The 22455-nt window shown below is 41.1% G+C and overlaps 1 protein-coding gene across 2 annotated transcripts in view; it reads right to left on the reverse strand.

Annotated features, from left to right (window-relative positions):
- The window catches only part of LOC120502428 (sodium channel protein type 5 subunit alpha-like), a 212529-nt gene that overhangs the window by 90598 nt on the left and 99476 nt on the right, over positions 1–22455 (reverse strand). For both annotated transcript variants that reach the window (XM_039709853.1, XM_039709844.1), the window contains 4 exons: positions 14211–14343; positions 10403–10641; positions 5380–5553; positions 3614–3970 (listed from right to left, as the gene is read on the reverse strand). In XM_039709853.1, the coding sequence (XP_039565787.1) occupies positions 3614–3970; positions 5380–5553; positions 10403–10641; positions 14211–14343 (903 nt within the window). The remainder of the gene's footprint in view (positions 1–3613; positions 3971–5379; positions 5554–10402; positions 10642–14210; positions 14344–22455) is intronic.

Below are 22455 nucleotides of genomic sequence, written 5' to 3' on the forward strand. Positions count from 1 at the left end.
CAATATTTTCCTGAGTGAATGGACAGCAGGGAAAAAAATAAAAAAGGCTAGGACTGATCTAAAGGTGGAATTCCATTCTTATAGTCTGCTTTTAAGGAAGATTCTTCAGGTGTCACTGTTTTGGTTATAGACCTTACATGTTTACATGCTTGTGACTCCAGTAATGCAAGATCCACCATGGAAAGGCAGCAGTGATTTGCCAGCTTGTGGTGGGTTGGGGAACAGGGATGGATGTGCCATGGATGCACTGGGATGTGTGAATGGGACAGAGGTGAGACAACAGCAGCCCAGAACTCAGCCCTGAGGGCCAGTTAATGCACTGCAGCTCTCTGGATTTAACACTAAGAGATGCTTTTTGGCTCACACAGCCCAGCTGGAGCAGGAGCAGAGACAGTGAGGGCATTTCAGGCTCTCCTTCCCTTGGTGGCACTTCAGGAGAGGCTGGCAGGGCCCATACTTCATCCTGGTGGCCACCAGAGGGTAAAAGTGTGGCTTGGCCAGCGTGTGTCACACGCACCCAACGAGGTTGGGAGGTTGTCCTGCCTGTGATGGAAGTGTCACTTTTATTCATGCACGTTGTTAGCACCCAGCTCACACAGCTGTCCCCTGAGAAGTGGCTGGTGTCACATCAACCCTCACCAGAGCAGGGGACACCAGGACCTCCCTCCTGACCCTCATTCTTCTACATCATCTCAATAATTCCTGTCTTGGTGATTTTCCTTGTTCACCTCAATAACATAAATATACATTAAAAATACATTAAGCCCTTTTGAAAACTTAACAAAAAGCATAATTATTCACTTAGCTACTTCAGAAACTCTCTTCCAAATGAGAAAGAAATTCTTATGATCTGTCTGGTTTGGCTTTACCTTCCAAAGCAGCCTCAATGACTCTAAAATGCCACCTTGCAGTAGCAGCACAGCTTTATTGTGCAAAAGGCAGTTACACAGCAGAGTTTTCCAACTATATTGTAAAGTTTAGCTCCTTGAAGATGATTCACTCATCAGCTGACCAGCCTTAAATATAGTTTTGTGTAGCATTGCACACAAATTGTCCCAGACATTTTCAGGATATATGAATACTACCCAAAGACTAAGGATATACTAAAATTTCTTTCAGCAACTGGACTGCTCTATAACACAACGTTGCCCAGGGCATTTTCTAAGTTTCCTGGCTTTCCTTTCACCATTCCTTTGAATTTTCATGTTAGTGAGGCTGGATAAGACCTGCAAACTGAATCACTGAACATACCACGGAATTGCAGTGGTTGTAACAATTTCAATACCAGCTTGCAGACTTCACAGGAGTTCAGGTGCAAGTTTGCTCCACAATCCTCAGCCTTGCAGTTGGGAAAGTGACCACAGACATCACCATAAGGCAGATGTGACAGATAAAAGTATTTAATTTAGATGCATGTACAGATATGCTACACCAAGATTTTCTCCAAGCCTCCAGATACTATGGAAGCATTTAGACTCCAAGTGAGATACAAGCTCAGGATAGTATTCTTTATCAGAACTGACTCCTGAAACTCAGAGGAGGAAAAAGGATCTCAGCAAGCTTTTTGCAAGCTTTTCTTTGCTGGCACAGACGGCAATGGAGTTACAGGTAAAAGTTTTTGCACATGAGTATTTCTATTTGAAAGGGCTCATGGTGCTTTTAAGCTACCAGAACTTTTGGGTCTGATGATGTTATGAGAGTGAGTTGGTGACTTCAATCCACTTATACTGAAGAAAACAACACTTTTGCTGGTGCTAGAGATGTCAGATGGCCTCCCCTCTACCTGTTAATTATATCTTGGAATCTCCATGTTGGCACTGGATGAATCTCATGATTCAGAATCTGCTGTTCTTTCACCTATAAATTATTCCCTTCTTTTTTTTTTCTATTAGTGACCCAAACACAAGAATTATTCCTCTTTATCAGTCTCTGCCACATCCTTACAGAGCTGTTGGCTGAAGAGCAAAGCTAGCAATTTTCTCTTTCAGCTGACCAATAACTTCAGCTGCTCCATGCAGACAGAGTTTTTCAATATCTGTTTTTACATCTGGGACAGGCTTTTTTTTTCAGCACTGAAGGTTAAATATACGTAGATAATGTTAATGCAGTCTCTGCTGAGACAGATTTCATACTTAGCAGAACTTGTGCACACTAATGAGTGTTAATATCTAAGGGTATCAGATGTTGCTAATTCACATCTTTTAATAATCCATGAATATTTCAAATGTTAACATTTTCCCCAGAACTTAACACATATTATTTCCAGCTTTCATCATCATACACAGAACACATTGCTTAATGGCAGGGGGAAATTAACATTCTCGATCTCAGGCTACACTCTCCTAAAAGATATAATAAATAATGTTTTTTCCTAAATAAAGAAAGTAATATTCTGCTCCATCTCTTTTAATCAAATTTAATTCCAAGAAAAATTTATAGAAATAGTAAGTCACAAAAAAAAAAACATAAATAATTTCTCACTTTATGAGTAATTATAGTTTAGTCTTTTGACTTTTATTTAAAAAAAAATTTAATCAAATTTAATTCCAAGAAAAATTTATAGAAATAGTAAGTCACAAAAAAACCATAAATAATTTCTCACTTTATGACTAATTATAGTTTAGTCTTTTGACTTTTATTTAAAAAAAAACTCAAAAATATACTTTCCTCTTGCAATCAACGTTTTTATGTAAAAATAACTGTTAAAATTTAAATTAATGTAAACAAAGCAACACACTTTGCTTTTCTACAAGCTCCTTCAAGAACTTTTCTACCCCAGCAGCTGAGAACCAAAACATTGGTGACTTAAAAGCAAAACAACTACTAAAAGCAATTGGTAGCAAAAAACCAACATTTTTTTTTTACAGCAGCATCTTCTATTAAATAACTCACTACATAAACAGTAAGGCCATTAGAGCCACAATGTCAAAGATGCTCTGTAAGCTGAACAGGCAAAGCATTTCCACAATGACTGAAAGCCAGCAAAGCGCTCCTTAAGATGTCAACAGGGAAATATAATTCAGTCTTAATAGGTTCAGAGCTTATGTAAGCCATGCTTATGGGATAGTCTATTAAAAAACCAGCAAGTGAGCCAGTGACATTACTGTAAATAAAACCTGCAGCTTCCTAAAACATGCAGGCTAAGGACGTCCAAAACTCCTCTCAAAGACACTGTGCTGTGGTATGGTTTGTGTGTTCTGGGCCAGAAGTGAAAGGAAGTATAAATATGTCCCAAAACAGGGATAGTTGAGGTGTGTGATACACCTGTATGGAAAAGAGATCAGGAAAGCCTTCAGCCCTATGAACTGCATAAAATATAACATCACTGTGATCAACCCACGTGCCTTTAAAATATAAAATCACTGTGACCAACCCATGTGCCTTTCTTCTAGTAAAACATCTGCTCTTTGAAAAAACCCAGCAAGTCCTCATTCCCAACTAGTAATGCAACTTTGGGATAGGAGCAAATCTGTTTTGGTGACAACTTGGTACATTGAATTAAAATTGTAGAGCAATGCGAGATTTGCCATTTCTGGATTAAAAAATGGTACATTTGCACATGCCCACCAGGAAAAGAAAAAAAGAAAAAAAAAAAACCATCTTGAGAACTCACCACCAGGTTTCCTATCACCATGACCAACAAGAAGACGAGAAGGCACAGTGGCTGCCCAGCTACTTCCATGCAGTCCCACATGGTCTCAATCCACTCTCCACACAAAATCCGGAAGATGATGAGGAACGAGTGGAAGAAGTCGTTCATGTGCCACCGTGGCAGGTTGCCAGTGGTGCTTATCTTCTTCACATTGTCCAAGTAGCTTTTCCCAAAAAGCTGCATTCCTACGACGGCAAAAATGAAGACGATGATGGCCAGCACGAGAGTGAGGTTACCAAGGGCACCCACTGAGTTACCAATGATTTTAATGAGCGTGTTTAAGGTCGGCCAGGACTTTGCCAACTTGAAGACTCGCAGCTGTGAACAGAACATAAACAACAGTGTCAGCTCACAGAAGCATCAGCCATTTCAGCCAATGAATTATTAAAGCGAGTAAAACGTGAAAGATGTTAAATGCTGCAGTGTGTGTGGTACAAGGTGATTTTAGCCATAACTTCCTGTTAACCTCATTACTTCTATTAATAAAACATCAGTTGGGCTTCTCAGATGAGAATTAAGTTTTCCTGAGCTATGCTCTGCCTGATTAGATAGACATGGTTTTAATGGCACATTCCCCCACTGGTGGGGAAAGGATGGAAGGATGGCAACTATTTCTTAGTATTTTCTTTTGTGTTGCTTTTCCTCCTCAGAATAAAAATCCTGGCAGGCATCTGGAGGAAGGGATTTCAGGTTCGGTCCCACAATGAGAGAAGGAATTCCTCTGTGCTTCAGAGCAAGTCTCAGTCAGATGTTATTAGCTGTTAGCTCTCAGGGTGAAAATCACCTCTGTGCCGAGGATCACGCAGTCTGTGCACAGCCCACGGCCCACTTAAGACCTATTTTAAGGATGTAAAAGGTGCCTAGCACTTGTGCTGTGTTTTCAGCTCAAGGTCTAAATTAAGCCCTATTGAAGCAGGATTGCTCCAAAAAACTGGAGGGAGACAAGAGAGTGATGGAAAGTTTACTATTTTGAGCAACGCAGAGAATTTTATGGGGGAAAAAAATTATTTTCTTTTGGTAAATGTAACCACAAGAGCTTATTTTCCTGATCTTAAAAATTTTGAAGCCATATCATGGCCAGAATAATTAGCATGGACATCCTGGTACATGAAGTGCAACACAAATGTCAAGCTGGCAAGGAAAGTACTTTCCTGTTCCAGAATGTTGCCAGTCTCATTAATAGAACACCACTGTCCCCTGCTTAACAAAGGAGCTGACAGCTAAGGAGTTCCCGTGAAAGACAGATGCTATGTTATGCTGATCAGTTCTAGAAAAAAAAATAATTCTCTCTCTGAATAATTCAAAGACATTTTCTTTTGACAACATCTAAAAGAACAGTGGCATGTTTATAACATAATTTAGGAATAACAGTTCCTAAAACAACAAGTTATCAGCTCTTGCATTTCTTGGGCTATCAATTTTCTACTGTCTGTACTAACAGGTGTACAGGTATAAAATGGCAGATCTTTATTACAAATTGGAATTCAAATATTTTAAGTGTGCTACAAGTACCTGGCACAGCTAGAAGGAATCAAATTATGTTCTCATTTACCCTGATGTAAATCTGGAACAATTCCATTTATCCCACAGTAATTAGTGTCACATACTGTTCACCAGCTTGCAGCAATTATAGGCAGATGCATTTTTAAGAAAATACGCTGCATTCATGTCAGAGTTTATATGTAATTAAAAAAGATGGTTAAGAACAGAACAAGACCATTCATTACCAGTCGAAAGGAGCGTAAAACAGACAGGTTTCCCATGCTGGACAAACCCAGTTCCATCAGGCTTAGAATAACAATTATGCTGTCAAAAATATTCCAGCCTTGTTGGAAATAGTAGTAGGGGTCAAGGGCAATTACTTTGAAGATCATTTCTGCTGTAAAAATCCCAGTGAAGACCTGCAGAAAGAAAATATGAAGTCAAACTAACCTTTTAAGCACAACTCCTTGATTGTGGAGTTTCCACTGTCACAGGTGAACCCCGCAGAAAGCCAGACCCATTCTACAAACAAATACTTGGTTTTTTTATGGCTGACTCTTTATCTCTATTACAATTTTGTCTAGTCTTTTCACAATAGTACCTGATACTGCTCTAAACTTATAACGACACCTGACTTCAGGATCTGGATTGGAACCTACAATTCCATCTCCTTCCGTCATCTGAATAATCACAGTGGTAAAAAAAAGGGACAAAAAAAAAAGTGTAAAGGTGTCTTTTATAAAGGTTAAATCTATATATTTCAGTGAAGAAAGCTAAGTGAATGGAGAGTGTTAAGGGCTATTTGGGTTGCAGTGTATCTTGTATTTTATCCCTTTTTATTTTGCTCTTATTATCAATAGAAGGGCAATGCACGCCTCCAGTCATTCTGAGGTTATTGCTGGCAGCAAAGACGATTAGAAACTCTAATTTGAGTCTTGGTGGGTCTGTTTTGTTTTTTTTATTTTCACAAATAGTCATAGCAATTTTCTTCTCATTGCATCTTGGGAACACATTGGTTATTTATGACCCAGTTCAAATGTCATATGTTGGAGCTTCTAATTGGAACATTTTTCTTTAAAACAACATATAAATATTACCTATGAGACAGAGGGAGCAGGGAAAGGAAGGCTGCTGACAGCAAATTCACTTTTAATAGATTCCTGTAAAGTATCCCAGAGAATCAGATTCTGTACTTTAGCACGCCCTGCTTAAGTAATGTTTTAAATGAATAGTGCAATGCTACAATCAACTTAAAATGACAAAATGTGGGCACCAAGTTTGTCATATACTGTTTTATTTTAATGTCATATCCTAGTACAAGCTAGGAGCTTTGTGTTTCCGGAAAATTCTGGAATTTCTGAAATAGAAATAGATACATTTACAGAAATCGATACCTTTAAAATTAAAATACACAGTTTTCTGTAAAACAATCAACATTAATGCACTTTGTTGGTCAAAATAGAGGGGGAAATCCAGAGGTCATGTATCACTAATATACAGTCAAGGAGAAATGTTTTCCTTCCAAGAAGCTGAATATTTGAAACATTAGCCCAGCAAAACTGATCAACTCTGAGCAACAGAGATGAGACACCCACTAAGACATGAAAGGGAAGGAGTAAAATCATATGAGTACGATATTAAAGAATAAAAATGAATTATCATAGCCTGAATTTGAGGAGAGCATGGCTTTGCTCTGTAATTCTTCAGGAATTAATTGTTCCAAGTGGCCATTTTACACAATTCCTTATGGAAAATACCTTCTGTTTCCCCTTGGGAGAATGATATCTTGGATTGCAGCAATACCTTGGGACGGAGCAACTTCCCATCACCACCTCATACCAAGAACACAACAAACAACCTGTCTCATATTTCTAATTAGCAAAGAACTTCTGAGTCACAGGGGTTAGAGATACCAAAGATTCCCACCATAATGCTCGAATTTTTCCTGGGACAGAGAGCAAGACGAAACTGGATGTCTGTGAAATTCTATCCAAGGGACTGCCTTAAAGAACTACGAGACCACGCTGCACACATTATGCAACCCTCTTGCTGAGAAAATGACTCAGGAGGATCACTTTCTTTGCCTGAATCATTTTAATCAATAGCCTTCTGAGAAGGAAATGTCACAGCAAGGCAGCAAAATGTCTGAGGCTTCCTGGAGGCATCAGGAGTTGTGTGTGTGTGTACCAGCCACAAATTCCACACAGCACCTGCTCCACTGCACCTGCACAAGGGGCTGGGTGTTTCTTGTGATAAAGGCTGGAAAGAAAACAAGTAGCTTAACATCCCACTGGTGCTAAATATGACACTGCTGATGTGGAGCACTTTGTCTTAAAAAAAAACCCAAACCAAACCCTTTTATCTGTCGTTTCAGCCATTTAGGCTTTAATGTTGCATAATGGTACCTCAGCTTCTAAAGGAAAACAGAAATTGAGGGAGTCTTGCTCTCTCCACTCATTTTTTAAGTGGTGGCACTGCGTGGGCAGATGAACTCTGCACACGTGCTCGCCTGGACTTCTGATCACATTTGAAAATGTTCATTCCTGTAAGGGATGAACTAAAGGGGAATGAAAGTAGCAGATGCTGAATGAAGTAGATGGACAATCTCAGCAGGAGAGCCCCAGTGACTGGCAGATCCAGAGAAAGAAAATCCATATTCCATTTTCATTCTTTCATTTCTCTCAGAAAATCTGCTCAGAGTTAAAAAAAAAAAAAGAAAAAAAAGAAAAAAAAAGAAAAGCCAAAGACCTGCCCTGTTTAATATTTGGCAAGTTTAATGCTAGCATAATCACTCAAAGAAGGTTAGATGTAATGGGAAGACAGCCAGCCAGGCAGTGTGGGGGCAGAGGGGGGGCTGCCAGTCTGCAGCTCAGGGGATGCAGTCACCTGGCAGCCTGCCCTGGAGCTGGGACTCCCTTCCCTTTCACAGGGAATTGCAAAAAATGTCAATTTTCATTACAAATGACTTTGCAAAATCTTCCACGAAATGGAGTTACCTTTCTCTGACCTGCTCTGCTCACAATTAATCCAGTTATGCAGGGGTTTAGAAAAGCTGGTGAGGGTGAGCTGAGACAGGCTGGGCTCTCACAGACCCAGGCTGGGATCTCAGGAGAAGGGGAGCCCTGAGCCATCACCCTGCTACAAAAAATGCAGGCAGGCTGTTTTGCTTGCTTTACACTTTAGCAAAAGGAAGAGAAATAGCTCTAGGCAGTGCTAAGAAACTCACACTGAGATTTTTCTTCTCTTTTTTTGGCAAAATTTTGCAAAATTTGCTTTGTGAAATTTCTCTCTCTGGAAAAAAAAATGTAAAAAAATAAAAAAGCGTCTCTCCGCAAAATTTCCCTGTTTGCAAAAATTCCTGTCTCTACTGATTGTCTAATTTCCTGATGGCACCTGGCACAGCCCTGCTCAGCCCTGGCAGGTCTGCAGGAGCTGTGCTGGCAGGAGGGAAGCCAAGGGCTAAAGTTTCACTGCCTGTGGTCTGCAAAGGGGAAAGCTGATCTGCCAAAAGCAGAGTGAGGAGCAGACACCTTGACTGTCCCAAGTGCCAGAGAGGGAAGTGGCAGCTTTGCCACCTGCTTTGATGGACGCAAAGGAATTTTTTCAAGTCATCTTAGAAGGCCACAAATTGTTGAGCAACAAGAAGGAATGCTGGCTGCAAAGTGAAGCTGGGTACAGTCCTGTGAGATGATCTCCAAGCTATCCTTACCTACTGCTTTCTGCAGAGGACAAGAGCATGGGTTTGGAGCAAGAGAGACTCAAAGAGATTTCTGCTTAGCACAAAAACAGAGGGAGACTTGCCAAGACATATCAGATGAAAAGCTGGAGACAGGTCCCAAAGCTTAGGGGAATAACCTCAACCTGCCCATGGAAGCACAGAGCTAGAAATAACAAGGACCAGGGTAAAGAAAAAAATAAAATCTATGTTATATCCTATATTCTAGGGCTGATACAAAATGCCTGGTTATTGCTACTACCCACCCAAACCTGCCAGCATGGGAAGCTTCTCACTAAAGGCAGGTCTCACATCTGCAGTGTCTCTGTGTGCTCCCACTGAGGTCAGTGGCTACTGCAGTCACAGCCCTACAGGCCACTCTTCACCTTATCCAAAAGTAAATGTCACTACAACCTCACATTAATGGGGCTTGAAACTGTCCATTTCCTTCCACTGACTTTAAAAAGAGACAAAGACAACTGGCACAGACTCCTACACTGTAAATATCTAAAATTAGGTGACATTAATCCAGCTTTGAGATACTGCAGCCTCTGTTTTTACAGAAATAAAGGGCTTTTTAACCTTTCCTGTGAGCTCCTCAAATGCAAGCTTGGCAGCATCCACCTTCCAGATTCTCCAGACCACTTATGTTCCTATAGGATATCTCTGCTGCTACCACTACATTTTAGGGGCAATCCCACCATGCCATAGCTAGGTGGCCTGTGCCTTTTCTAATTGAGACTCTTCTACAACTAAAAGGATTCTAAACATTAAGTTTTAAAGCAGTAACACATGGCAACTTTTAAACATAACTTGAGAAAGATGACTGAAGAAAAAGATTCCATTTTGAGTGGCCCCCTGGGCCACAAATTGTATTACATTTCCCTTGGAAAGTCTTTTCTGCTGTCCCTGCAGCTTGACTGTGGATTGTCCCTCTGCTTTTCTTTGGACAAGTGTGGTCTCTGTTTGTTTTGCATCTCTATACCTACCTGCTCTGGCTTGTATATTAAATTTCCCTCAAAGCATTGGCCATGTTTTGCTCCCTATCCCCTCTGCCCCGGGGTTTTCATAGGACTCAGCACATGTAGATGCACAGCAGGCATGTTCCAACATAGATATCAACCCATGATCAAACACAATTCCATTTCCCTCCAAGATCTTGCCTTGCTTTTTTTTCTGTAAGTTTCTGTTTTAACATAAAAGTCACTATTAGTCACCAAGAACTGCTGCCTTATGGGTGCTTTACCAGAAAACCTGAATAAAGCTCATTAACCTTTCTCTTATCTCATTTCCTCAAACAGATATCTAGCAGGAACAGCCCAAAACCATGGCTTTAATGGTTACTAATAACATCAGAGAATGTTAGCTTGATAAAAATAGACACTTGTTCTTCATTCAGCTCTCTTCAGAAAGAGGTGGCTGCGAGGACTTGCTTGACAAATGCAAAGCAATGCTGGCAGTTATCAAAATGGGACATTCCCAAGCAATGGCCAAAATTTTAAAAAGCAGGAAATTCACCCCTCAGGTGGCCCTTCAAGTTCAGGCTGACTTACCAAATTGCCTATGTACAGCATGTGCTCAAACTCCTTGGTCATCTTGTAATGCTCCAGGGCCATGAAGAGCGTGTTCAGCACAATGCACAGCGTGATGGTGAGGTCGGTAAACGGGTCCATTACCACAAACTTGACAAATTTCTTGATTAAAAGCCAAAGTGGGCAGCAATCCCAAATGAGGAATTTAACAGCAAAGTGGTTCCAGCAGGGAGGACATTTCTGGTGCGATTCCTCAAGCTCTAAGTCACAAGCAGCAAAGTCACAGTCAACTCACACTGAGTTATACGACAAGAGAACACTTAAAATTACTCATTACACAGAGGAAGGCCCACAAATTACCCCAAACTTTTCTCAAAGATAAAAATATTCCTGTCCTAACAGGCTGGCAAATTACACACTTTGGGGTTTTAGCCAGTTGACCTGCACTTACCAGACAGTGACCTGTTCTGAAAGTAAAAACCTTCTAAAAGTGTCACTGGCAAAAAGTGAGAATCACACTAAATATGTGAAGTCTAGTATTATATATAGGCTTGGATTCTTACTCTATTTTCCATTTTGCCAATTTCAAATGGATAAGAATACACTATCTTCATTTAACTTAGATTGGAACATATATTTTTCATTCCTTGGTCACATTTTCAAAGTATACCTTTTAAAGCAGATAAGAGATAAAAGAGCTTAAATTCAATATTTAAAACTGATTTAAGTACTTGAGGAGACATTTTCAAAGTATACCTTTTAAAGAAGATAAAAGAGCTTAAATTCAATATTTAAAACTGATTTAAGTACTTGAGGACCAGAGTATCACTGGTTGTCAACAGAGTTTCTGTCCTTGATGTGCAATCCAAAACAGCATTAAATATCTGATATCTTGACAGGCCCACAGACAATATCAGGGAGCAGATAAGCCAGTTTCAAAACACTACTAAAAATGTGCTTTCGAAAGGTGCTCTTAAATATTGCCTGTAATACCACTTTTACATGCTCATTTCACCTATGCAGAACAGAACTGAAATACTTTCATAGGTATAATTTGTGTTAAATGGTGAAAAAAAGTCAAGAAAGACAGTTAATGGCTAAATGACAATGATCAGCAGAATTGCTTAATGCCTTCCTTTTCTGATTCCTTTATGGGCATGGAATGCTGTATTATGGTTTTAGTCTATATAATTAGAAGCTGCACTGATAACAGGAAAACTTCAGCCAAGGCTGTTATTTCAATCAGTTCATAAACAGCCTCCTCTCCCAAGGCAGGAAGCATTTGGGACAAGGGGAAATGGCCCCAGGCTGTTCCAGGGGAGCTTCAGATTGGATATTGGGGAAAAAAATCTCTTCACTGAAAGAGTGGTTAAGCACAGATGGAGTCCCCATCCCTGGGAGTGTTCAAAACTGAGTGGACGGGGCACTTTGCAATATGGTTTGGTGGCATGGGGGTATTCAGTCAAAGGCTGGATTTGCTGATCTTGGAGAATTTTTCCTCAGATTCTCTGATTCTTTATCCAATTTTCTTCAAAGGACAACACAACTGTGATATTAAGTGTCTTCCATCAAGATTTCAAAATACCAAATGGTGTCCTATCTGCACAGGTTTTGCACACATATCTACACTGCTCTAAGATTTTTGGGAAATCAAATTCCTCCCAAGAAATTACTCTTTCCAGCCTCAAAAGAGAGGGTTAACAGGTAAACACTACAATTATTTGAGAACCGTGGATTTCAAATGCAAATTTTATTTTTTTTTTAATTTGCCTTTGAAAGCAATAAAGGGTTTAGGGCAATCAATTCCTTAAGGATCTAACTTTCCAGGTAAATCTAGAACACATGGATCTATATCCTTATTCTTCACAACATAAGTCCCTTTAAGTCCAGGTTGCTGCTAAAAGGTTTGGTTTCACCCTCTTCAGCCTCAGCCACATGCTATTTCTCTGTCCTTTGGCCAGGTTTTGTTCTCCTGGACCTTATGGGTGAGTTGAAAACCAATCACACAAAGTGCAGGAACACAGCAAGGGAAGGAGAAGTGTAGGACTGTCTTCTTTTGGCAGTGATGTGGCATTAAAATGGATTAAATCAATTAATAATCCACATCCTTTCCCAGTAAATATGATATTTGGAAAACACAAGATATTTAATGCTTTTTCTAATATCTGCAAAAGAAAATGTAAAATTAGCCTCTGTTTTTTCTGCTACTGTTAAAAAATGATCAGAAAAATACAACCAGCACTGTGATAGTTTTTCTCTTATTTTTAAATTTAAACAGAAATAGGTCCTTTCTTGTCTGCAAGGCTTTGTAATGTCTGGAAAAAACAGACAGTTGTTGACTGCCCAAGAGCTAAGAACAGAAACCAAGTAAGTGAAGGAGAAGGGATTTCTGGACTGGCTGTTTCAAAGTTTGGCACAAATCTTACAGTCATGAATATGGTTAAATCCTGTGATATATTTTATTCTGATCTGACATTCTCTGTTAACAAGTATTCAATTTCAATGACTAATCAAAGTCTGGGGGTTAGGAAACCTTTGATAAGTATGTCTTCTACATAGAATCATAGATTGGAAAAGACACTTAAGATCACTGATTCCAGCTGTTACTTCTTGAGTGCCAAGTTCACCACTAAACCACATTCCTGAGTGCCATGTCCTCTGAGTTATTCTAGCCTGGATTTCTGTGGTATAAAGGAATAGAAAAATACCATTAAACAAACAAGAGCTCCAGAAGTCCAGGCCTTTTAGGTATTCTTAACACATTACAACAGAGCAAATCAGTCACAAAGCTAATTGCTAAAAACCCCACAGAAAACAAATAAAACCTTTGCAGAGTACATTAAACACTGGAATACACCAAAGCAATTATTTCCCTATTAACAACACAGCTCTTTATTCATTCAAACACAAATACATCTTGTGGCCACAATACTGCTGAATATGACCATGGGGAGGGTAAAAACTGAGGAGGAGGAAGGGCTTTGTGGTTTCACACTGGGCAATGTCCAGGTCCTGTCTGTGAGTCCCTATCCACCAGTCACACAGAGAATTAGGCTGCAGGAGAACCTACAATTTCCCTTGCTACTGTGCTCTTGACTGACATTTTTCTGTGCTCTTAGGCGCTACCTTCTCTCTCATCTCTGTTTGCAGTGTAGGAGCCATGAGAAATTGCAGGAAGCCCTTTGATGCTACAAGTAAAAAAATATTGGGAATGTGGGGGTCTTGCTCTGAGTTGTCTTGCTGTCAATAAATTTGCCAGAGGAAAATGCAAAGTTCCTGCCTATGGAAACCCAGAGGAGGAAAATCCTCCTGCAGCTCATGAGAAGAGCAGTGGAAAAATTGGTTGAGAAATACTTGTGTGGTTAAATGGTCCTTTGAGCACCCTCAAATTTCATGGTGGGACTCAAACACACAGCACGCTGCAGTGTACCTGTTGTGAGAGACTTTGAGACTTTCCTCCCCCCTAATTTGGAGGTTCTGCACGTGGCAGGCTTTCCCTCAGCCCCAGAGAGATGAGACACCAGCACAGGTACAGGCAGTCACCCAAAACCAGGCTGGTGCTCTGCTGCCCTGCACTCCAGTGAGCCCTGTCTGCCTCTAACACCACGACAGCACAGAATCTTAAATCTTACAGCTCCAATTCTGGTTATATAGCATTTTCCCTGGATTTCTACAAGTCCATGGGTAAGATAAGGATTGTGCTGCCTGTGTTATAGGGGTTGCAATTGCTACCCTTAGTGCCTTCTTTCAAAACGATATCAGGGCATTTTGTGTCACTTTTTTGCACGTGGATGTGGTTTTGAGCTGGGAAACTGAGGATGTCTCTTACCTTCCAGGGCACTGGTGATGATGCTGACAGCACTCACTGCCCTCTGCCTCTGAAAGGGCTCGTCTGAGTGGTCCACTGAGGGCCGGTGGGGCATCAAAAGCTGTTTCTTGCTTGCCTCGTCCGAGGGGGAAGTCTGTTTAAAGGAACACACTGGATCAGCACAGTGAGACCAAGGCAGATACTAGGTAGAAATTTCAAAACTGCCTAAGCATTAATTTTGTCATCTGAAGAGTCTAAAGCACACTGACTTCTGAGTTAAAGGCATGCTGGTGGGGCACAGCTTTTGAAAATGGCACTTTGAGCAATTTTGGAAAATTTGTTCTGCCCTTCACCTTGATGTAAACTGTGGGTGAAAATAAAGGAAGGCTCACGATGCCAGAGGAATAGCAGTGCTGCTTTCCCATGCTCTTGGCTTGTGAAAGAAGGCCTGCTTAATTACAGTAATTAATCCATTATTTCTGAAATGTGTTAAGTATTTAATTATACAGCTAGAAGAGGAAAAGGGCGTGGGTAACAGCTCCATTGCAGACCTCTGCTATCATACCAAGCAAACTGACTCCCCAACACATGTTTTTCCTTGTTCTGAAACACTGCCAAATCTCAGGAACATATTGTCATTGTGGTGATCTTTGGTGTTATGGATTCTGAAGCTCCATAATTAGGGGAGAGACTTAGCTTCCTTTTCTCAGGAAAAAATAAATAACCTAACCCTTGTTCTCATGTTTCTCAAGGAAAAGCATAAAAAAAAATCCCAAAGAAATCAAATACCAGAAAAACAGAACTCCCAAACTGTCTTTGTTTAATGTCTCATTTTAAATTAGTTTTATGCCTTTTGTAGGCTTGGGTTTCTGAAGTCAGACAGAAATACAGTATAGCTGAAGACACACACTGCATGAAACACTTTATATTGTCAGCTCACAGGAGCAAGATGTTAAGGCTTTTATTATTACAAGCTCCCACTTCATATAGAGAACAAATCCCACTTGGTTTACTCCTCCAGATCTCACACAAGTGGAAAGAGAAGTGGTTGAGGTGCAAGAATCTGGGAAATTCAGGTTAAACATCATTCTCTGTCAAAGACCTCCTGGTTGAGACCCTCGGTTTCCCAAAATAAAAGTTCAACAGCCCCTGCCCTGGTCCTCAAGCATCCAGGCTGTGAGGTCTGAGACACTGCAACAAGACAGGTGTAGATGGATGGATCTTGATGGCTCTGGTGTTATAGCTCAAGGAAACAGGAAATGAGAAGAAACCCCTACAAAGATGAGAAACTCTGGTTTACTCAGATATCAGAGTAGCTGCTTTAGTTTCTCCACGGACAAATGAGCTACAGGAATTAGATTCAGTCTTCTGGATCTTCTCATCACCTGGGTCTGCCCCCCTGATCAGCACCTGGAATGCAAACTGAGATGTGCCAAAGCAGCAGCTCCACAGCTCTGCTCTTTGTGCCCAGGGACCCAGGGTCCCTCCTCTTCACCATTTCTCTACCAAAATGCTCTTCAAGAAAAGCAATTCCACAAGAAAAGCAAGAAATAAAGGTGCTGAAGCTCTTTCTGGACTGTGACCTCTTCAGGGCTGCACAAGCTGTCTTTCTGGACTGTGGCCTCTTCAGGGCAGGAGATATCCCAGAAAAGGGCAAAGATGTTTGGCCACTGCTTGACAATGAAAATTATAACCAGAATGCTGGTCCCAGGTCACTTCAAGTACTGCAGTTAAAAACACCAGTCACTGCACGACCAGAGAAGAGTAAGGACTTTGAAAGCAAGCACTTAAAACATTAGCTGGGCCACAAAAGCACAGTAATTCTTCAAAATAGCCTTTTTTCCCCCCTATTAAAATGTCCTTTGAAAGAAAAACTCAACAGAATCTGCTCATTGTCCATTGAGTTACTGATTAAGTCATCTCATAAGGAAAGTTATAACCAGAAACTCTTCAAAGAGAGTCATGCAGAACAAGAAAACACTCTCTCCTTGGCTTAGGAGTCAGGGAATACCAGGAATGGTGTTTCAGATGCATTAGTTTCCTTGATTTCCTTCACCTCAAAAACATCCAAAAAAACCAATGAAACAACAAATGTTTTATTAATGAAGAAAGCATCTACAAAATTGCATAATCATTCACAGCAGTTTGGAATACATAACAAACACATGGTACCAAAAAGAAATAGCTAGACAGGGTGAAGAAAAACAGGAGGGAGACAAATTTTTAAGTAGAATAATTATTAAAAAAAAAAAAGGAAAAGCAAAGAAAAAGAGGAAAAAAACCCTGAAAACACAAGTTTGCCTCTGTAAAATGAACTATAAGAAAACCTCAAATTTCAAATCTCTGTTCATTATTTCAGTCTTTTTAAGCTCTAATATCCCCCCATCCTATCTGACCTAAAGCATAGGATGTACCAGTAACATGTCATCAGACAACCTCATTCCCAAGAGTACTTTATCTGAAAGACACATTTTACCCACAAGTGCAAAGCGGTAGAAACCCAAAAGAAAAACATTCACAGGTTCATTCTTCCTATTTTATTTTTTTATATTTAACTAAACCAAGCCCCTGTTCCCTGCCAGCCCCCTGGCACCAGGCACACAGCAGAGTTTCATCCCCAGAGCCAGGACACAGAGTGTGGCAGCAATGCCACTGGGCAAAGATTTGCCAACAGAGCAGTAAATCCAGCACGTAGTCACTTTGTCACTTACTAGGAAGAATTTTTCCAGGAAAGAAAGTTTCCATCCAGGTGAATAGTTTAAAATTACTAAAGCTGCTTAAGGAAGGTCATAAGTTTTACCCCAGGTAAAGAATAGTTATGTGTGGGTTTGGGTTTACATTATTATTATTTATTTTAGAATAGAGATAGCTGAGAGTCACACCAGGAACCAGCAGCTTGTGCACTGTGAGACAGAAACAATTCCAGGAACTGGACAAGCAGGCATCATAAAGGCTATTATCATCTCTGAGGAAACACACACAGGCACAGTTTCTCATTGTACTTATATTTCTATAGAAATTAAGCCTAGAATAACAGCAGTCCCCACAGTTATGCAAGGAGTGTCCCTGGGATCCAGATGAGAAATCACAATGGAGTTAAATATAGGCACCTCCAGCAAGAAAAGATTATTTGTGTTGCCCCCTGATTGACTGGAAAAGTTCCTCCTTTGGATTAGCTGAATTCTATAGAGACAAATATACTATCCAGTAATTTACATGTAAATGAGGATGCATAACAGAGATATTTTCTTCTCACTGCCTACAGTTTTGAACTATGTCAAAACGATTATGTGAAGATGGGCTTAAGCATAGCAGCATTTTTAAAGACCATTTTTGGGAACCAGGACAGGTTTAATTTTCCTTGTATACTTCAAAGTTTTTCAAGCAGAAAAAGGTGGGCAAGCCACGCCATGAGCAATGGACCCAGCAAGGCACCAGCACAAATATTTAATGAAATTGGAGGTGGCCATAATAGAGCACAGCATTAAAAAGAAACCACCTAATTTTGGGGATGCCTGACTATTTAAAGAGATGCACCCTAAAATAATGCAGTTTGAAATAATTGCACCAAATCTGAGTGATTTACACATAGAATATACATAAGCAAAGTTTGAAATATGCAGAAACAGAGCTGTGACAACTCTGTGTGACAGCATCAGAGGGAGCTTTTATCCACATAACTTGTTGGAGGATTTTTGGATGACTTATTCTGTTGACCTTTATTTCTGAACATGGAAACTGCTAACACTTTCCCTTTCACCAGTCCTGTACCAAAGCAAGAAATGAAAGAGAGAAATTTTACCTCAGGGTGATTTTAGGATCAACATGAAAACCTCAAACCAATGTGGTCAGCAAAAGCTTTTTATGCTTAGCTGAAACAAAAAGCAAGGTCCTTTTTTGTTTGTTTGTTTTTCTTTTTAAAATAATATCATCTAAAGATAAATTCCTAAATCCTTATTTCAGTCCCCTGATAAACAGCTTGGCCACTCTCCAGGTGCTTTCCCTCCTGCCAATCTAGCAATGCTCAGCATTTCAAGTTTCCTAGAAAAGAAAGCAGAAGTGTGACCAAGAGGAAATTCAGGAAAGCCTATGAGTGCAAGAGGGGGTCCCCAGGTTACTCCAGCCTCATTTTCCATCCCAAAACCATGCCACAGGCTGCCCTGCCCTGCTCCTGGACTGATGGGAAGCTCTGGTGAGGAGGTGCCCCAGGGAGAGCAAAGCAGAGGGGATCACCACCTAACAGCAGTGCCCACTTGGAAACCACCACTCTTTCAGTCCTGCATCCATTTCTCTTCCACTTCCCACCTCTGGAACAATTGTAAAGTCAGGTTAAATTAAAGATCTTGTGATTTCCCTGGACTGTCACAGGAAAGGCTGCAGCTAGATTTAGGAGGCAAGAAGGGATGGTGTTTTGTGTGTTCCTTAACCCTCTAGAAGTTCTTGACAGCCACAGGTGAGATCTCACTCAGCCTCATCAGAATCCATGGATAAATTGAGCTCCAGGCAAGAGCTCATTAATTAAATCAAATTCTGCACAAGCATATCAATACCTTGTGAAGGGAGGTGTTATTCTAACCTCTTAACTAAGAAATACCATGACACAACAGAGCAATGCAAAGCCACACATAAATTCTGCAGGAAGGTGCAGAACCTTTAGGTTGTCATGTGCCCTGAAGTTACTTACAAAATATAGAGACTTTCTCTAAATAAGGCAAAAGCCAAAATGTCACCCAGCAATCAGCAGGAGCATAAAAATGTAACATTTTTCAAAACTCTTAGTTTCAGGTCAAGACAAAACCAATTAGGACTTCTAACATAATCACCAGGTCCTGCTTATGTCTTATTTACACTGGAGTAAGTTGGATAAAATCAGCAGCTGCACCACTTGAAGAAAGCTGGTGGGAGGACAGTCCTGAGTGAGTCCCCTGCATTTCCAGAAGAGTGACCAGGACTTGCCATGGGTTTCCTGGGACATGCTCCCTGATCCCTTCAGACTAGACCACCTCTTTCTCTTCCCCTCCAGGTGATGACTGCCAGACCCAGACCTGGTTTTGTGAAGGGTTTTTGCAGACCACACTTTCATATTGCACTACTTTGCTTTCCCTGTGACCTCTGCAGGCCCTTTGGCTTCGACCCTCACAGCACTGAACCCTCTGTGCAGCTCCCCAGGCTCTTCTTAACTAAGAACTAACTTTCTAAAACTAAAAACAACTCCTTGTAGGAACTCTTTTGTGGCATGGGGACACTCATGGGTGTGGCAAAGTGTGCAGAGATGCTCCCTGTAGAGGATAGGATGTCCTCCTCTTGCTCAGGCACTGAAGCCCCTGGGGACTTTCAGGACTCATTGGCAGGTGCCACTCAGCATCGACCATGCTGACCACAGTCAGCAACCCTTGATGGCCATCAAGACTTCCCCAGCTGGTGAGACTGATGGGCTCTAGCACCATCCATTGGGATAACCTAAAATCCTCTCTTTTTCCTCAGCTGGATTTAGGAATTAGGGAAGAGGATATGGACAGTGCAAACACACTTGGTTTCTCATGGAAACCCACTCATCCATTCATGCCAAGCAACCAAGGCAATCTGAAGAGCATTTGAAACTGGATTTTTTTATCTTACATGCTTTTCTGCAGCCAAGTGCCAGGATGTCACTCCTCTGAGTCACCAGCCTGAGCAGTGGGATAAACTGCTGCAGCCACTTCTCTCTTGGGAGAGGGCAGCTGAGCTGCACAGATGTTTTCATGTCAGCTCAGCTGCCACCTGCAGCCATTCCCTTGGGGAAATGGCCCCTGGCTGGGACAGGGGGTAGCAGTTACAATGGCACAAAGGCACGGAAGTTGTCCATTGTGGTCCCAATGCAACCACTTTGCCTGGGGTAAACTGCTCAGGGTGAATATTGCTAAAGCTGATCAGGCTAAAATGCTTAGAAGTGGTTAGTGACTGTTTGTGCTTTCCTGGAGAAACCTGAGGAGGAACCACTTTGGAATAATTTGTGACAGCTATGGGCTAAGTCATTATTTGTGACTGAAGGCCCACAGGTTGAAAATTCAAAACCAGAGATGGTCAGATCTTGTTTGATGTTTGCTCTGTCTTTTAAATCAGAAGTGCTCCTCCAAGCTTTCCCCAAATCAGAATTCAGTCATCTCTCCTCTTAGTGGCTGTCTGATGGGTCTGTTTTATGTTCAACTGATACTATTCAGCATCACGGAGTGACCTAAAAAAGTGCATCCTCAAAAATCTAATGCTGTAAATTGTGGTTTTTTCCAGCTCCATCTACGCAGGTGTTCCATTTGCATGAGCAAAGCCACAGTTGCACCTCAGGAAGCTGCAAGTCAGGGCTTAAGCCATGTTACAGTGATGCATTTTCATGGACTGGCCCTTCATTTTATTGCTCATGAAAGACACTACAGATAGCCCAAGCGGGTCCTTTTCCATAGGCTCACACTTGCTCAAAATAAATAACAGCAGAAGGGTCAGTGAGGTTAATGAGGTAACTGCAACATCTTTATTTCTTTCCACCTTCCCCAGGAAACTTATGAAGAGACTGCAAAAAGAATCCAGAGCTGCTAACAAAGAATAAAATTCACCTACAAATTTTAACATGAAAAAGGTGAAAATCATCAAATGCAAAGCTGAGAAACATGCTGATTTCTCTCCAAGCAGGCTGAGGGGTCAGATTTGCTGTTTCCTTCTGCCTGAGCCACAGCTGAGGCTGCAGTTTGTGCCCAGTGCTTACAACCCCTGCAGAGAATACATCTGTACAGCAATGGGCCCCTGGTCAATCAGCCTTCAACTCCAGTTCACATTTTCTGGATAGATTAGATACCAAACCTGTTCTTGCAAAAGACACAACATCCTTCACACTGCATCACTGGATGAGCATCTGCCACTGTAGTGCCTGGGTGTTGTTTCCTAGATGTCCAGGGAACCGCCAAGTGAGCTCACCCACCCCAGCCACTCAGTTTCCAACATCCATTTATTCAAAAGGCAGGAAGCTGAGGAATGAAAATAAATGCCAGCAGAGCTCAGAGCTTCCCTGTCACCTCAGGACCCAATCCTGTAAAATACTGATATTTTCTGTGAAGGGTTGAGTGCTCTTGTGCTTTGCTAAGCTTTTTCTGACAGCTGGGACAGCCTGCAGAGCTGCTTTCCTTACAGAGAAAAAGAGGACATCCTCTGCTCATCTACTGAGGTCTTACAACTTTGGTTCAGAATTTTTTTAACAGATGCGCAAATTTTCTTCCTCACCTCCTTTAATACACTTTTTTTCCCCCCCACAAAGTTAAAGCAAGTAAAACTTCCCTATCTACAGCATTTCTGCTGCTCAGCTGTTTACAGAATTGTCTCAGGACTGGTCATCCTTGTCCACAGAGAGTAAAAGTGAGATTACCAAAGTTCTAAGTGAAAGAAGATGTGAACATCCAAAAAAGCAGCAACAGTCTCAAAACTGTCAACAAAACAGATAATTCTCACACCAACCAGGTTCCCACATGCAGCCTGGCCCCTTCTCTCATGGGTGGTGTGAGAGTCTATTTACAGAACCACAGGGAATGCCCAGATAGGTGAGGAAAAAAATTCAGTCCAAACCATGAAAGGAATAAAGCTGCTTGGCTCCAGAGAAAAAAACTGCTTCTCAATTTACTGATAATCTGACACCACAGCTGGGATCCATCACACTCACCTTTCTCTTTAGGAGATACCTTGGCTAATACATGTTATAATCACATTTACTTTTTTCCCCCCACCAACATAACCTGGTTTTGGCACCTTGTTACTCTGAGTGGGCTTTATCTCACCTAATGTAAGACTTGTGGTTAAAGTGAACAGAAAAAGGCACTTCCAAGGAAAGAGATTATTCTGGTCTGGTTTTGATCCCTAAAATGAAATTAATCCTGCCCACACTGACTATAGTAGTGACCTCCATAATTTTAAAGACTGTTGAGAGTGATGAGCTTCAATACATACTATCTACATAAGAAAAGATAAATTCCCACTATCTCAAACTAGCAACCTGTCCAGATTGCTCTGCCAGTGTAGCAGCTATTTCCAAAAGCACCATATCATGGTACTGCTCTGCAACAAAGATGCTGGCAATCTGCACAAGGGCTGAAATCTATTGATCATCTGCTCATATTTCCTGGGTGTTATTTGAACTGGATGCTAAAGCTTTCCAGGAACTACCTCGGGACTGAAGGAACAGCCCTCTTCAAGTAGCCCAAGAAAAGACCAGAAGAGGTCAGATGCAAACAGAGACCAACCAGCAAGA

The sequence above is a fragment of the Passer montanus genome, unplaced genomic scaffold, assembly GCF_014805655.1.
Source record: "Passer montanus isolate IOZ18808 unplaced genomic scaffold, ASM1480565v1 scaffold10, whole genome shotgun sequence".
Lineage (NCBI taxonomy): Eukaryota > Metazoa > Chordata > Aves > Passeriformes > Passeridae > Passer > Passer montanus.